Source organism: Protopterus annectens, chromosome 2.part0 (genome assembly GCF_019279795.1).
Source record: "Protopterus annectens isolate FY-2018-M chromosome 2.part0, PAN1.0, whole genome shotgun sequence".
NCBI lineage: Eukaryota > Metazoa > Chordata > Ceratodontiformes > Protopteridae > Protopterus > Protopterus annectens.
Genome location: NC_056728.1, coordinates 71026277 through 71044112, shown reverse-complemented (window position 1 = coordinate 71044112; position 17836 = coordinate 71026277). Strand labels below are relative to the sequence as shown.

The following is a 17836-nucleotide window of genomic DNA, read 5'->3' as shown; positions in this document are numbered from 1 at the left end:
CATTAAAGAGTTGCACAAAAACTGGCACCTCCTATCCCAAAAAAACATACTGAGAAGTTAGCCACCTTGAAATCTGTAGTTAAAGTGCATTATCTCATACAACGCTCTAGTCGTCCTGCACATTCAAGTCAAATTTACTTTTCAAATCTGTAGCCGTGAACACCAATAAACAAACATAAGCAGAAATAACAAAGGCCAATGAACTACTGACATGTGAAATATTCAGGTGTCCAACTATTCTTGGAATACATCATCTATATCGGCAAAGGGGCATATGCTTAACTCAGTTTACTTATTAAAGCATGATCCTGAAAACGTAAAAGAGCAGTGACAGAAGATTAACAGGTAATAATGGCTAACACAATTATCAGTGTTAAACTGCCATAACACCAGAAAGTACTACTGCTGTTGCATTCAAATTACATAAATACCAATAATGCACGCATACCTTCTCGGTTTGTTTTGATGTGTTGGCGATTAGCTCCTTCAGTGACTGGATTACCTCTAGCAAGGCATTTCTCTCCTGCTGCCAGCTTTGTAGATCAACATTTGGTTGGCTGTGTGTAGTGGTCAAAGGACTGGATACTGGACGTTCTGACAATGCGAGTATTTTGCAGCCTTCTTCATGTACCTTCTTCAGCAACACCTTGAATGAACAAAAATAACATACCAGTTTGGACTGTTTTCTCTGATAATTAAAAAAAAAAAAAACAAAAAACAGTCATCTCACTTGAACTTGTATCCACTGCCACACTGACAGCATGCTTAAAATTAAAATAAAGTAGTGAATAAAGTAAACAAAAATCTGCACCCCTTCCCCCATTCAGTGATGCATCATGTCACAAAAAGCACAAATTGAAGGATATTAAACAAAAAAGTTATAATGCACAGTGTAAAATTAATTCCATCACTGCACTTCATCATCATATAAGTACATATGAACATAAACATGGGCAAAGATATTGTTTTGTCTGCAACCTTTACTTATTATTTGACATGTTCCTGCTTAAATGACTCTGGAAACAAAATGAGAAACCAGTAGGTATGTCAAGTGATCTAGAAGATTTCCTTCAACAGCTGGTACCTGCTGGGATTTCATCTTCTGATGTTCTGAGCTTGTAAAAATCTTGAAATCTCTAACTCCTGAACTTGGGAGTACACATCATGATATAATATAGTGAGCTACGAGAGCAAGCACAGTGCCTACACGCCCTCAAATGAACTCTCTGTGCAGAGCAAGAATACCTGAAAAACATCATATAAACATAAAACTATACATCTGCTCATTTGCAAGAACATGTGACTATTGATGCAAGATGGAGAGACTATCCAGGCCCAAGGGAGAAGGAGAGGGTAGTAATCATCCAGTGTATATTACACTAAAAACCAGTGCCATCCCACAGCTAAATAAATGCATCTCCAGTGAGACTCCTACAGAATTATATGTTCACAGGTGTTTGTCAGAAAGTGTCCAAATGTCGTCGTCATCATCATCATCTAGGGAGTCTTATACATACAACACACTTATTACTGAAAAGTCACCACATAGGAAGTGACATAGCACATGCATTTTTGAAGTTGCTGATATCAAAAACAGGACAAGCCCACCAATGGTATACAAAAAATATATATATGTACAAGGGAAAAGAAAATGTAGAATATAAATATATATATATATATATATATATATATATATATATATATATATTTGTTCAGGTTTCACATTTTAAAATTTGTGGTTGCTGCAGTTAAGGAAAAAGGAGACTGACGGAAGCAGAATGTTGCAGCTTGTTTCACTACCCCATTAAAACAGCTGGTCAAGCTCCCAGTTCTGTGTTATATAGGGATAAAAACCTGGACAACAAACAGATCATAGTATCTCTGATATTGGCACAGCCAGATGAGGAAGGATAGGACTGAACAGTTGAAACAGGCTTGCCCACACTTGGGAAAAGGGTGGTTCAATAGATGCAGTACTGACATTCATGCATGCTCATGCAAGCAGCTGGTGTGTGACATCAATCAAGAAAGTACAGTTGTGTACACTTACCATAAATGTAAATGAGTGTATTCACTGTTGCAGTCATCACACTTGGGTTATCTGCCTTCAGGTAGCCCTCAGTGTGCCCGAATACCAGAGACTTAGTATTTCTGCGTCAGTTGCTGTCGCTCCAGGACTGACGTAAGGGGTAAAAAAAAAAACAGGCAACCGACACCATTACATCAGTTTTTATTGCCCCAAATGTCAGGAGCCCCCCCCCAAATAGGGAGCTAAGTTATGGTGGGGAAAACACCACCAGTAAAAAGTAAACACCAATACCCCTGAAAGGGGTGAGTAATAGACATAGAGAGGAGAGAGAGAGAAACAAGGGGGCTGGAAAAAGGGAAACCAGGACTGCAACAGTGAACACACTCTAACATCTACATTTATGGTAAGTGGGCACAACTGTACTATGTCCTTCCTGTGCAGTCATCACACTTGGGTTGATTCCCAAAGCTGAAGAAAGGGTGGAGGCAGACAAGAAGAGTTGGGGCTGGTTAGTATGTCCTACAGGACTGCTGTTGCAAAACCTGCCCTGGATTTCGAAAAGTCAGGCAGATGGTAATGCTTGGTGAAGATGTGTACAGAACTCCACGTAGCAACTTCCAGGATGTCCCTGGTAGGGACTCCCCTGAGGAATGCTGTAGAGGTAGAAGTTGCCCTAGTGGAATGGGTTCTGATCTTGTGAAGGGTTGGTTTCCCATGGTGCTTGTAGGAGAAATGGATGCAGTGTGCTATCCATTTGGAAATTGTTTGTTTTGAAATGGCCTTGCCCTCTCTGTCCCTGGTGCAAAGCTGACTAGTAACTGGTCAGACTTCCTGAAGGGCTTAGTCCTATCAAGGTAGAATCTGAGCTGTCTGTGCATGTCCAAGGAGTGTAGGATCCTTTCCCCTTTATTTTGATGATTCGGGAAGAAGGTTGGCAAATGGATAGATTGGTTGAGAGCCACACTGGACACCACTTTAGGCATAAAGGAAGGGTTAGTCCTGAGGGAAACCCTGTCAGCATGGAAAATAATGAAGGGTTCCACAGCCATAAGTGCTTGTAGCTCAGACACTCTTCTAGCTGAAGTGATGGCCAGAAGCAAGGCTGTTTTCCAAGAGAGGAATTTTAACTCTACTAACGCTGCAGACTCAAAGGGGGGGGGGGTAGCGTGAGCTTTTCCAGTACAACGTTTAAGTCCCAAGCAGGGGTGGGTGCTCTCCTTGGTGGCCTGAAGTTGGTTTGCCCCTCTCAGGAACTGTGAGAGAAGAGGGGTGACTCAGTGTTGAAATGAGCTGAGACGGCAGACGCATGGATCTTAATGGAGGAGAAGGATAGGCCTCTGTGTAGTAGAGGTCTGCTAGGTAATCCAGGATTAGAGGTAAGGAGGGCAATGCTGTGTCCTCTCCTTTAGACTGAGTCCAGGAACAATATCTTTTCCACTTATCAGCATAGGATTTCCTTGTACTGGGTCTTCTGGCTTCAAGAATGATGTCCAGCACCTGCTTGCTTAGGCTGATCACTGGGGGTGATTTTAAGGAATAAGCCAGGCTGCAAGATTCATGGTTTGCAGATGTGGATGCAAGATCTGGCCCCCCTGCTGAGTGAGGAGGGTTGGGATCTGGGGTAGGTTCCAGGGTGGCACCGGTGACAGGCTGTGCAGTAGTGGGTACCAGTGCTGGTATGGCCAGTCTGGGGCAATCAGGATGGTCCTTGGTCTGTCCTGTCTTATCTTGAGTAATATTCTTGAGAAAAGAGGCAGAGGGGGGAATGCATGGATTGAGAGATTTTCCCACTGGAAGGATAGGGCATCCACTTTCCAGGCCCTGCTGTGAGGTGTCCTGGTGCAGAATTTGCTAAGCTGGTGATTACAGGGGGAGGCAAAGAGGTCCACCTCTGGGGTCCCCCAATTCTGGATTAGAATACTGAAGGTGCTGGGGTTTAACTGCCACTCATGTGGGTCTAGGAGATTTCTGCTTAAGTAGTCTGCCAGAGAGTTTTGTTTGCCTGGCAAGAACTGAGCTTGCAGATGAATCTGCATGTCCAAGACCATGTTCCACAGTGCCATGGCTAGCATGCAGAGTGGGTAAAAGAGGATTCTCCCCACTAGTTGATGTACCACATAACTGTGGTGTTGTCTTGTTTTTATTAGCAGGGGTCCTGGTGAGAGTAGGGACCTGAAAGCTGTCAGAGTGTGCTGAACAGCTAGCATCATTTTTTTGGTTTATGTACAGATGAGTTTGACTTGGGCCTGAATGCACTTGTCATCCAGGTGTGCCCCCTAGGCATAGTCTGATGCATCTGTGGTTAGGGTCTGGGCGGTGTGGGGTTTAGTAAAGGGAAGTCCCTTGTTGTGGTTGCATGCTGCTGCCCACCAAATAAACTTTGTCCTTAGGTAAGGTATGATAGGTAAGACTGTTTCCAGGTCCTAAGAATGTTGGCACCAAAGACTTTTTTTTTTAAGTACCATTGAGGTTTCCTCATATGCAGTCTGGCATATGGAATTAGCAGGATGCAAGAGGTCATAAACCCTAGGTCCTGCAGGAATTTCCTTGTGGATAGCTGGGTTCTGGTGGCCATTTGAGCAAAGTAATCTGTCAGATAGGCTTGTTTTTCCTGGAGTAAGAAATTCCATCTTGGATGCTGTGTACAAGCTTGCTCCCAGGAATAAAATCTTTTGACTGGGGACTAGTTTTGATTTCTTTTCATTGATAGTGTACCACAGGGAGGTTAGAAGGTTCTTTACAAATGTCAGATGCTGCAACAGCTGTTCCTGACTGTCTGCCTGAATCAGGCAATCATCCAAGTCTGGGTAAATGTGAATGTCCTCTGTCTGCAATAAGCAATGGCTGGAGCCAGGCATTTTGTGAATACTCTGGGAGCATTGGATAAGTCAAAGGGAAGTGCAGAGAACTGACAATGCATAGATCCTGACCTAAAACGTAGGTATTTCCTGCATGTGTCCCTGACAGGGATGTGTAGATAGGCTTCTTTTAGGTCTAGGGTGGCTAACCAGGCATCTTTGGACATCACAGGAAGAAGCTGCTGAAGGGTGAGCATTTTGAATTTTGGTACCACCAGGAAGGTGTTTAGAGTGGAAAGATCTAGGATTGGGAGCCAAGTGCCCTCTTTCCTGGGTACCAGGAAAAGTCTGAAATACAATCCTTGACCTATCTGTTCTGCAGGAACAAGCTGAATTGCCCTTCTTGAGAGCAGGGATTGAACTTTTTTTATTTTTACATTTGTTGACCAGGCTATTCTAGCTGGATACATGTCCATTTTCAGTAAAGACCCAGGGAGAAAAGCTCCACTATGAGTACAAGTAACAAACAGTACAGTACTAATAAAGACAAGAAAAACAAGGTTTTACATAACAGTATAGAACTAAATATACTTTACAATCATTAACAAGCTATACTTCCAATTATTTCTAAGGCAGAGACATGATTATACAATAGAGAGCTTGTAAGTAAGTTTAGGCTCTGCAGCAGATTCAAGGAAGGGCAATGTTAGTAGTGACTTTAGTAGGCTGAACAGAATATACCAGTGATGTACAAATATAATTTACAAGTATTTACAAGCTATAGGTCATTATATCTCCAAGTTAGAGACAAGTTTATACAGCAGACAGCAAAAAGTACAGTTGTGTACACTTACCATAAATGTAAATGTTCAAGTGTCTTCACTGTTGCAGTCATCACTGTAGGGTTCTTCCTGCCGGCAGGCAGTCCTCGGTCGGCCAGAATTCCAAAGTCTGGGTCTGGCGTCGGCTGCTCAGTCATGCTCCCTGACGTCAGAGCGCTAGGAGTACAAAGCTGTCAGCTGATGCCATGTTCTCCAGTTTTTCTTGCCCCAGATGTCAGGTGCCCAAAAAAGAAGGCCAATAGTAAAACAAAAAAGTAACATACAACAAACCCCATACCCTGAAGCAAATACACCTCAGAAGAAGGGTGAAGTAGGAAACCACACTAATGAAAGTATAAGAGGGGACAGGAGGGAGGGTAACCCAGACTGCAACAGTGAAGAAACTCAAACATCTACATTTATGGTAAGTGTACACAACTGTACTATGTTCATCGTGTTTCACTGTTGCAGTCATCACTGTAGGGTTGAATCCCAAAGCTGAGATAAAGGGTGGTGGTTATAGAGTAGAAGGGGCAGCTAGAAGGCCCTGCAAGACTGCAGAAGCAAAGCCTGCCCTAGACTTAGAGTAAAGAGGGAGATTATAGTGCTTAGAGAAAGTATGCACTGAACTCCAAGTTGCAGCTTCCAAAATATTTTTGGTAGGTACTCCCCTGAGAAAGGCAGCTGAAGTAGCAGCCACTCTGGTAGAGTGAGTCCTAATCTTTCCTGGGATTTGCTTTCCATGATGAGAGTAACAAAACCTGATTCCATGAGCAATCCATTTAGAAATGGTCTGTTATGTAATAGCTTTGCCTTGGGAATTTGTTGCATAAGAAACAAACAGTTGCTCTGTTTTTCTGATATCCTTGGTTCTGTCCAGGTAAAAACGAAGTTGTCTGTGTACATCCAAGGAATGCAAGATCCTTTCCCCCTTATTTTGTGGATTAGTGAAAAAAGTTGGCAGGTGAATAGTTTGATTTAAAGCCACTTTGGAAACCACTTTAGGCATGAAAGTAGGATTAGTCCTTAAAGACACCCTATCTTGGTGAAAAATAATATAAGGCTCCACAGCCATGAGTGCTTGTAACTCCGAGACTCTCCTGGCTGAAGTCAAAGCCAGCAGGATAGCTGTCTTCCATGATAAATACTTAATATCAGATGTGGCAGCAGGCTCAAAAGGAGGTACAGCGAGTTTTTCCAGAACATAGTTGAGGTCCCAGGCAGGTATGGATGGTGTCCTAGGGGGCCTTAAATTCTTTGCTTCTATGAGATATTGTTTCAGAAGTGGATGTGAAAAGATTGGAGGATCTGTATTGTAATGTGCAGAGATAGCTGAGGCATGTATTTTTATGGAGGAGAAGGATAAACCCTTATGAAGCATGTCTGTCAGGTAAAGTAAAATCAGTGGGATATTAGGAATGAGGGGATCAGAATCACGAGCATGCATCCAGGTGCAAAGTCTCTTCCATTTACACTCATAAGATTTTCTAGTGCTAGGGCGTCTGGCTTCTAAGATGACATCCATGATCTGTTTGGGAAGGAAAGGATTAATTACAGACCCTGAATTCACCAGGCTGCCAGGCTGAGATTTTTGATATGAGAGTGCAGAACCTGGCCCTGGTGTTGGGACAAAAGATTTGGAATCTGAGGTAAAATCCAAGGTGGCTCCTGGGATAGATTCATCAGTGTTGAGTACCAGAACTGACAAGGCCAATTTGGGGCCAGTAAAATCATCATCTTGGGCTTGTCCTGCTTGATCTTTAATAACACCCGTGGAAGAAGAGGTAGTGGCGGAAAGGCATACCCAGAGAGGTTTCTCCAACCGAATGATAGTGCATCCACTTTCCATGCTAGTTTGTGAAATGTCCTTGTGCAAAAAATCTGTAACTGGTTGTTGAGGGGTGATGCAAATAGATCTATGTCCGGGCAGCCCCAGGCCTCTGTAATCATCTTGAATATTTGGGTATCTAGCATCCACTCGTGTGGGTCTGACAGGTTCCTGCTCAGGCTGTCTGCCAGAGTATTTTGTTTCCCTGGCAGGAACTGAGCTTGTAGATTCCCTTTGCAAGCTAGAGCTGTTTTCCATAGAGTCATGGCTAGTCTGCAAAGGGGGTAGGAGTGTGAACCCCCTTGCTTGTTTATGTACCACATAACTGTGGTGTTGTCTGTCCATATCAGTAGTTGTCCTGGTTGCAGAAGATCCCTGAAAGCCAAGAGGGCATTTTGTACAGCTAACATCTCTTTTAAATTAATGTGTAGGAGCTTCTGTTCCTCTGTCCAAAAACCTTGCAGACCTTTTCCCTGCAAGTGGGCTCCCCATGCATAATCCGAGGCGTCCGTGGTTAACACTTGGCTGGCTGGAGGCAGACTGAAGGCTTTCCCTTTGTTGTGAAGACATGCCATGGTCCACCAATGGAATTCCTTTTGTAGGCAAGGCAAGACAGCAATCTGTATGTCTAGACTGTGGCAATGCTGGGACCATACACTTTTTAGGTACCATTGTATTTTTCAAATATGTAGTCTTGCATTTGGTATGAGAAGGATGCAGGAGGCCATGTAACCCAAAGTCTGCAGGAATTTCCTTGCAGTTAGCTGAGTTATTGACACCAAGGTTTTGAAAGTTGAAGCCAGCTGTAGTTGTTTTTCGGATGTCAGGAATGCTATCTGGCTTGCTGTTTTTAGAAGAGCACCCAGAAAGGTTATCTGCTGTGTGGGTGTCAAATTTGACTTTTTTATGTTCACAGTAAATCCCAGGTACTTGAGAAGATTTTGAACAAATTCCAGATGCTGGAGTAAGACATCCTTGCTGTCTGCTTGAATAAGGCAGTCGTCCAGATAAGGGTAAATTTGAATTCCCTTGAGTCTGCAATAAGCTACTACTGGTGCCAGGCACTTGGTGAAGACCCTGGGTGCGATAGACAAGCCAAAGGGCAGCGCAGAGAATTGACAATGTTTCAACCTGGCCTTGAACCCAAGGTATTTTCTGCACTCCTGTCTGATAGGGATGTGTAGGTAAGCCTCCTTTAAATCCAATGTCACCATCCATGCATTTTTGCTCAACACTGGCAGCAGCTGCTGCAGAGTAAGCATCTTGAACTTTGGTTTCTCCAGGAAAGTGTTTAAGACTGACAGATCCAGGATGGGTCTCCATGAATATTGCTTTCTGGAAAGTAGAAAGAGCCTTGAGTAAAAGCCTTGCCCTGTCTCTGATTGTGGAACCAGTTCTATGGCCCTCATAGCCATGAGGGATCCCACCTGGTTTAATGCCTCTGACCATTGGTGTTTTGGTAGGTCTGGCCATCCGTTTGGTCTTGGCAAGGTATGAAAGTGGAATTTGTAACCCCTTGAAACTACATCCAAAACCCACATGTCTTGGGTTATGCAAGTCCAATTTTGTTGAAAAAGAGAGAGTTTTCTTCCTAGAGGGGCTTCCAGGAGAGAAGTTCCAGGAGCCATGCAGGGGGAGTCATTGAGCCTGTTTTCTATAAGCTTAAGGTCTGTCCTCTCCACCCCTGGGGGTGGAAGCACTCCACTGTCTAGGTATGCAAGAGGTCTGTGCTTGGGCCCTCCCTCTGGAGCACCTATATCTACCCCTCTGAGGCCTGTCCGAGCTGGGAAAGGACCAATTTTTAGTTGGCCAATTTCTGCTAAATCTTGGGGGCTGAACTTGTAAGAAATCCTTAACCGTTTGCATAGATTTTGCCTTATCCCCCATTTTCTTTATCACCTCTACAGCCTTAGGCCCAAACAAAACATTATGCTGAATAGGAGCATCCAGTAACTTTGCTTTCACTTGATCAGGTAAGTTTTGTTCCTTTAACCAAGCATGCCTTCTAATGACTGTGCCAGAGGCAGCTGCCAAGGCATCAAAACCACAGTGTAAACCATGCATCCCCACTTGTTCAGTGGCATGCATCAAATAGTGTAATTCCTTATTATCTGCACATGCAGCAATGGTACCTAGCTTTTGTTTCATAACAGACAGTAGAAACTGCTGATATTTTAGCATATGAAATCGACAATTTAAAGCTCTAATAGATAAAGTAGCAGAAGTATACACTTTTTTGCCCCATCTCTCCAAAGCTCTAGAATCCTTATCTGTCGGAATAGAGTTTTTAGCAGAAGCGGCCTTAACCCCCTTAGGACCCTGAGAAATGGTTTCTGGATCAGCAGTAGGATTTTTGTAAAGGAACTGGTGGGAATCAGGACCCTGTAATATCTATCGGGCTTAGCAGGGGCTGGAGAAAAGGAGTCAAGAGTTAAATTAGCCTCAGAAAAGGCATCATCCACAATATCCAAAATAGGAGGAATAGCCAGGGGTCTATGTTGGGGAAGAAGAAGGAAATCTCTAAGCCTTCTCTTAGATTCCAAGTACTCCTGTCCTTCCCAGTGAAAATGTTCCCTCATGTCATGTAAAGTTTCCCCAAAAGAGAAATCCTCAGGGGGAGAAGCTGAAGGAATGGATTCCTCAGCATCACAATCCTCATAAGGAGGGAAAGTATATTCCTGTTCAGAGGAAGACACTGAGGAAATAGATGCCTGATCAGAAGATTCATAATCCAATTCTTGCCTTGGCCTTTTGTCTGGAGGGGGATGTGAACCCCTAATCATGGTTAGTAAGTCCTCCGCCATTTAAAGTAGCTGTTTCTGAGATTTGGGTCCCGGATCAGAAGAGGCCTGGGCTGGTGTCTTAGATTTAGAAGTAGTCTTTGCCTTTGGCTTTGTCTTTATCAGAAGCTGTGTAGGCCTGAAAACCCCCTTGGAAGCCGGTACCTGCACAGTGGCTCCGGACCCATCCGAGGGAGCATTGTCCGAAGGTCCTGCAGCTAGAGTACTCAAAGGCCTAGAAGGCATCTTGTGGGAGTCCATTTCGGCAATTGGTTCTGAAATGGCCGACAACAGGAGCTGCGAAAGCGCCTCACTAACGACGGCCGAACCTGTAGCTGGCTCCGCTAGTAAAAGTTGTCTGATTTGGACCTCGGAGGCCTGTCCTTATCCTTGCGTCGTTTGTGAACTCCGGTAGTCGGAAGCGTGTCCAATGACATTTTATAATTAAATCGCCTACCAAAGTAGTGAAAAGCAAAATCGTACCTTCGCTTAATCGTACGTTGGTTAAATCTAGCAAAAAAACGACAACTAGCTACGTCGTGGTCAGGGCCTAAACAAGGAATATAGTAAAAATGAAAATCCTTAGGAGGTATTTGCTTCCCACAAGAAATGCAATTATTAACTTTTTCTGACATCGGACTGGAGCAAGAAAAAAGTTTCCCCAACGGGGCACTTAGCTTTGAGAAGAAGAAGTAAGTCTTCGGACTGAAGCACGAAAAAATATCAGGAGTCAGCCGACCGGCACTTGCGAACTGCTTTCACCGCACGGCAAGAAAGACTGGAGAACATGGCATTGGCTGACAGCTTTGTACTCCTAGCGCTCTGACGTCAGGGAGCATGACTGAACAGCCAACGCTGGACCCAGACTTTGGGATTCTGGCCGACCGAGGACTGCCTGCCAGCAGGAAGAACCCTACAGTGATGACTGCAACAGTGAAACACTATGAACATATTGGTTTTGTGCCTCTCCCCACTGGTTTGGAAGAAGGTCTGGGAACCCTTTTGGGGTAGGCAGTGAGCGAAGTAAAATTTGTACCCCTGGGATACAATGTTGAGGACCCATCGGTCTTTGGTGTTAGTGGTCCAGTTTTTTGCATGATGGGCAAGTTTTCCTCTTAGGGGCACGAGCAGTTGTGCAGAGGTGAGGAGTGGAATAGAGAAGTCATTGTGAACTCTTTCTGTAAGGGGGTGGCTTAGCACTCCCTGTTTTTCAAGTGGAGGCACTCTACTGTTTAGATCTCTGCATACCCTGAGACTGTAGTGTAGGGGTCTGTTTCCCCTGGGTCTAGTTTGAGATGGCCTTGAGGGGGCCCAATGTTTCGAGGGGCAATGCCTACTGAATCTAGGAGGCTGCACTTGCAAGAAATCTTTGACTGTCTGCATGGATTTAGCCTTTTCTTCCATCTTATTTAGAACCTCTTCTGCTTTGGTGCCAAACAGATTGTTTTTGTTCAAAGGGGTTTCTAGTAATTTTGATTTGACATGGTCTGGCAAGGTCTGCTCCTTAAGCCAAGCATGCCTTCTCAGTACACAACCAGTGACTGCTGCTCTGCAAGATGCTTCTAGGGCGTCAAAGCCACATTGCAAAGTATGCTTGCTGACTTGGCTTGCATAATAAATACGCTCTTGCAATTCTTTATTTTCTGCACAGTTTGTAAAGGTAGCTAATTTTTGCTTAATAAGTTCCATAATATGTTACTGGTATTTTAGCATGTGAAACTGGCAATTCAATGCCCTAATGGCGAGAGTTGCAGAGGTGTATACTTTTTTACCCCATCTGTCTAAAGCTCGGGAATCAATGTCTGAAGGGGTGGGATTCTTAGCTGCAGTTGGTTTTATACCTTCAGGACCCCTGAGAAATGACCTCTGGGTCAGCAGTAGGATTTTTGAAAAGAAATTTGTAAGAGTCAAGGATTCTGTAGTACCCATCTGGTTTCCTTGTAGCAGGGGGTAAAGTATCAGGAGTTAGGCTGGATTCTATAAAAACATCATCCACAACATCCAGAGCTGGAGGTACTGCTAAAGGTCTATGTTGTGGCAAATCTAGAAATTCTCTGAATCTCTTTTTGGACTGAGGATAGTGTTCGCATTCCCAGTGGAAATGCTCTCAAAGTATGTAGGGCTTCACCAAAAGAAAAATCCTCTGGAGAGGAAGCAGAGGGAATGGAATCCTCTGCATCTGAATCCTCATAAGCAGATAACGGCATGTCTTCATATTCAGAAAACTCAGAGTCGGACTCCTGGTTGGTTAAAGCTGCTGGGGACAGGTCTTTTTTTCTCTTAGCAGGAGAAGGCTGGCTTCCCCTAATCAGCATAATCAGGTATTCTGCCATTTTAAGCATTTGATATTGTGGGAAGGAAGCAGGTGCTTGAGACTGGGTCGTCGGTTTTTTTAGGTGTAGCTCGTACTTCTGGCCTTAGAAACTCGGTAGTTTTAGACAGAACTGAAGACGCAAAAGAAGTCGTCAGTTTGTGTCGAATATTGGTAGTGCAAAGAACATCCTCAGAAGCCAGTACCTGCACTGCGGCTCCGGACCCATCCAAGGTAGAGACATCTGCAGGTTTCGTAATCAAAGAAGAGTCTTGCGGCATACCGGACTCGAACAGGTGTCGGTAGCAGCCTGTGAATCCATAAAAACAGGCATCAGGGGCTACGAAAGTGCCTGAGTACCACTGAACTGGCGACTAGCTTAACAAAAGCGTTGTCGGCAGTTTTGGACCTGTGCAGTCTGTCTCTGTCTTTATCCTTACTTTTTTTGGAAGATCAGTAGTTGGATGGCTTACCGAAGCCATTTTGGAATACGGAGATCGAGAGAGAAAGTATTGGCCCGACAACAAATAGTTTGGGCGTTGAACAAAGCACAAAACTGACAGCAAGGTACATCATGGTGTGGGCATAAACAGGCGACGCAGTAAGAATGGAAATCTCGATGTGGTACTTGCTTTCCACAGGCTAGACAATTGTTAACTTTTTCTGACATCGGTTAGAGCAAGAAAAAAGGATCCCCAATGGGGTACTTAGCTTTAGAAGACTTCAGGATGATTCAATTCGGAAACGAAAACTCAGGTAGCGGCCGACTGGCACTCGTTCGAACTGCTTCGGCTTCAGGCTTCTCGGCAAGAAAGACTGATGTAATAGCGTCGGCTGCCTGTTTTTATACTCCTAACGACCTGACTTCAATCCTGGAGCGACAGCAACCGACGCAGAAATACTAAGTCTCTGGTATTCGGACCGACTGAGGGCTACCTGCAGGCAGATAACCCAAGTGTGATGACTGAAACAGTGAAACACAAAGAACATCATGTATTTTCCTTCAAGAAGCTGGTGACAGAACCTCCAGTGTGCATGCTCAGTAGTGTGTAGTTTTAGAAGGGTGGCACTGAGCACTATGTGGTGATGAAGTGTACACATCAGCTGCCAAAAGTGGTATTAAGACCACTGACAAAATATCTGAGCCAGGCTCAGTACATTGATGTAGCTATGGGGTGAGGGCACTGAGTAAGCAGTCAGGGAGGCAAAAAGAATAAAAAATATAGCTGTTTGCATACCATTTGCTTAACAACATGCTGTTTAGCAGTTGCATAGATATCTTATTAAAATAGTCAACAGCATCATCTAGTCACAAGGCTTTTAGGATGTTCCAGTTGTGAGATTGTATTGAGGTATTAAAAAGATGCAGTCAAAGCTGTTCATGTTGTAAGAGTATTTATACAAGTGTTCCTTGGGAGAAGTATCTATGGGCAGGTGGTCACCACGTGTGCTAGCTATGGTGCTGTGGGTGCCAACACTGTTAGGCTGACTTGTTAATAACCAGTCCAAAGTGGAAGTTTTATCAGTTTTCAGGATGACTCTAGTAGTATCACTGTTAAGGTGGGAGAAATTGCACAAGTTTATACTAGAATTTATTATATCAAATGTGAGACTTGACCAGTTGATGTTAACATTGCCTAGTATAATTATGCGTGTGTGTATATTATCAGATAACCAGGAGAGTATGTCTTCCAATGTGTCTCCAGGTGGGAATATAAAAGGATGCCACGCATACTGTTCTGTGCGCATTTAGTTTTAGGTTACTTAGTAGTAGTACATCACTGAGGTAGGAGGGTATGAGAGATGTGAAATGGTGACAGGTTTATGATACTGTGGTACATTATTGCTACTCCTGTTTTTTTTTTCCTTAATCTATAAGCTCTAAGGATGTTAAAGCCATCTGGGGGGAGGAAGTACTGAAATTTTGGTTTTAGCCAAAATTTTTATTGCTGATATTTCAGGGGAATGAGGTTTTATCCTTGCATGTAGCCCTGGAATTTTGTTTATAATGCTTCTGATGTTAATATGGAAAAGACTCAGTTTCTTGTTGCTATTTCTTACTTTGTTGGGACAGGAGTTTCGGTTTTCAGGCAGGAATGATTTATTATTTGTGTAGTAACTTGGTGCCTTACAGGGTCTATGCTTGGGATGAATGTCACCTGCTAGAAGTAAATTCAGTAGTACACTTGTATGCTTTTTTAGTTTTTGTGGTGATATCACCTTTGAACTTTCTTCGGAGGTATGGAATATTTTAAGTTTAATACGGTTAATGTAGTGCTTTTTATACAAGTGTACACCTATACTGAATGAGATGGATGAAGGGGGTTACGATGTAAACGTGTCTTCTGGTGGCAAGTGAAGTAGTCAGGGATTTGCTTTTAGTCAGATGTAGAGTAGTTTAATAATAAGAGTATGACAGAGTTTAGAGTGAGAAATCATACTCTGGTGAGGAGTGCTGAATTTAGGGAATAGGATGACAGCATCTTTAATTGAAGAGTACAGAACAAGTATTGTCAGTTATAGTAATTAAGAGCCGTAAGATGATATTACTGCTTGGTAAGGTTTTTCTGGTGGAAGTTGTTGTGGATTAACCCACCTACAAAACTATACTACCAAAGTATTTGTCAATTATAGTAATTTGGTGATGAAGGAGGTTGTTCATAGGTAGGTACTAGGCTATCGGTCCTGGGGCCTATACAAGCCCAGCCAAAAAGGTACCCTGGGCTTTTGCCACACATGAAAATTCTTTTCCTGTGCCACTGTCGAGCAGAGCCACAGAGGTGATCCCCGGGGTGAATTTCCTATTTCCCATCCAATCATCAAGATTTTTCTTGAAGAGTGCTAATGAGGAGCTTTGTTTGATATAGATAGGTAGTTTACTCCAGAGTATGGGAAGTTTCTGGGACAGGAATCTATCCCTCCGGCATGTTCTGTTTAATGTGGTGACAAGGTTTAGGTCCCTACAGTGTGTAGCTCGGAGGGATTGGGATTTCTTTAAGTGGAGCATGTCCAACAGCTCTGGGTTTGACATAGCTTTGTATGTTAAGAAGAGATCATATCTGAGTAGGTGATATGCGACAAAGTAAAGGTGGAGTTTTTTGAGACGGTCTGCATAGGGCATCTGTTTGAGGCTGGTAATCTTCTTTGTGAGGTATTTCTGCGGCCTTTCCAGTTGTTGTAGATGTCTTGTGAGGTACATACCAAAAGGGGCATTGTACTCTATAATGGGTCTAATGAGTGATGAGTAGAGGGGAACAATGACCTCTTTTTTTCTGAATGAGAAACCTTTTGTGATGAGGTGTGCCACGTGGAAGGATTTCCTGACTACTGTGGCGATGTGATTATCAAAGGAGAGACTACTGTCCACCTGTGTCCCAAGGTCTCTTATCACACTTTCAGTGTTAAGTATACTACCGCCTATGTTGTAGTTCATGGGTACAGAGTTTTTACAAAAGGGGGGTGACAATGCACTTTTTGGCATTGAGCTTGAGGCCATGGCTTTGACACCAGGCATCTGTTTCATTGAGGACCTTTTGTAAGATGTCCACATCGTTAGGAGTTTCGATTATGGCACCTAGTTTGCAGTCATCTGCGAACTTCGTTAGCCAAAGACCTTCTGTGTTAGCCTGTACTTCAGAGAAGTAGATACCAAACAGGAGAGGACCCAGGACTGAACTTTGTGGTACTCCACTTATCACTGGTCTGAAGTCCGATTTGGAGTTTGCTACTTTCACAGTGTGGGTTCTGTCAGTGAGCCAGTTGGGAACCCATCTTGTGACATAGGGATTTATACGTAGTTTAGTGAGTTTATCTATAATTCCAGAGTTTGGGATGGTGTCAAAAGCCTTGGCAAGATCTAGATAGGCTGTGTGAACCACCTTACCCTTGTCTACGGCTTTGGTGACTGCTTCAAAGAAGTCTATCAGGCTTAGGAGACATGATCTGCCTTTTACAAACCCGAACTGCGTGGGATTCAAAGTTTGGAGATTACCAATATCTTTGTTTATAAGTTCCATGATGATACGTTCCATGGCCTTGCAGACCAGGCTCGTCAGGCTAATGGGGCGGTAGTTCCCGGGGTCCGTGGTGGCTCCCCCCTTGTGGAGTGGGACAACCGTTGCTGTGCGCCATTCAGCAAGCACAAAGCCTGAGGTGAGGCTATGACTGAACATGGTACTTAGGTGGGGTGCCAGTTCATTCTGTAGTTCATGTAGAACATAGCCTGGGATGTTGTCTGGTCCCATGGATGTTGTGTTCTTGGTTTTGGAGAGTGTGGTTTTTACCTATGCAGCCGTGATTACAGGAACTTTGCATTCTTCCGGTATAGAGATGGGCTCTTTAGGGGGTGAGAGGGGGGTAAAGTTAGCATTGAACCTATCTGCCAGGATGTTGACAATATCATTTGGGTCTGTATATTTAGTGCCATTGTGCTGTAACTCAAAGCAGATCTGAGTGTTGCCACTGAGATTCTTGACATAGCTATAGAATGCTTTGTGGTTGTCTTCAGAATCAGTGGCGATTTTGTTTTCGTAAGTAGCTTTGGAGGATTTTATTTTATTGTTATTGGGTAGGTAGGTTTTGGTGGGAGGAAGCGGTTATAGATTGGTATTATGCTTGTGAGGGTGGGACTAAGGTGAGAAATAAACTTAGAGGATACGGGGATGGGTTGGTTATAAGCATCAAATATCAGCTCACACCAGAAAATTATCGTAACATCCAGAATTAGATCAAACAAATCCCCTTGAACAACAAAATAATTAATATTAAACTAATTTTTTCTTCATTAGCACAATGAATTAATGTATTGTAACTGTTGAACAGTCTAACACAAAGAAAACGGTTTCTCTATAGTAGTAGCCCTGCTCTTTTTTATAAGAAAATAATGTCAATAAAAGAGGGAGATGCTTGATACAACGCATGATTTTCTAAATGAACACAAAAGCCAAAATAAATGCACACAAAGTCAACAAACCTGCAATTCCGGTGAAAGCACCTCAGTGGTATTTCTGGGTTGTCCTGTATTACCCACATCATCATATAATGTAATCCCTCGTTGGCAAAGATATTCCAAAAAGCTGGCATTTAAGCGTTCAGTCTTCTCTAATTCCAAATTCATCTTTACACCAAAATCTGAACTATGATCTGTAGAAACAAAGATTATAATTCTCTTAAAAATACTACAGATTAAATCAAGTTGTTCGCCTGTTAAGAATCAACTGGATACAAGTAAGGAAAAGTACAGTTTTGTACCTACCATAAATGTAGATGT

The 17836-nt window shown here is 43.3% G+C and overlaps 1 protein-coding gene across 1 annotated transcript in view; it reads right to left on the bottom strand.

Moving 5' to 3' along the window:
* PCNT (pericentrin) overlaps positions 1–17836 on the bottom strand; it is a gene marked incomplete in the record, with an annotated part of 2997294 nt that overhangs the window by 770110 nt on the left and 2209348 nt on the right. Inside the window, 2 exon segments of the mRNA XM_044060288.1 lie at positions 449–646; positions 17540–17709. Coding sequence (XP_043916223.1) covers positions 449–646; positions 17540–17709 — 368 coding nt within the window.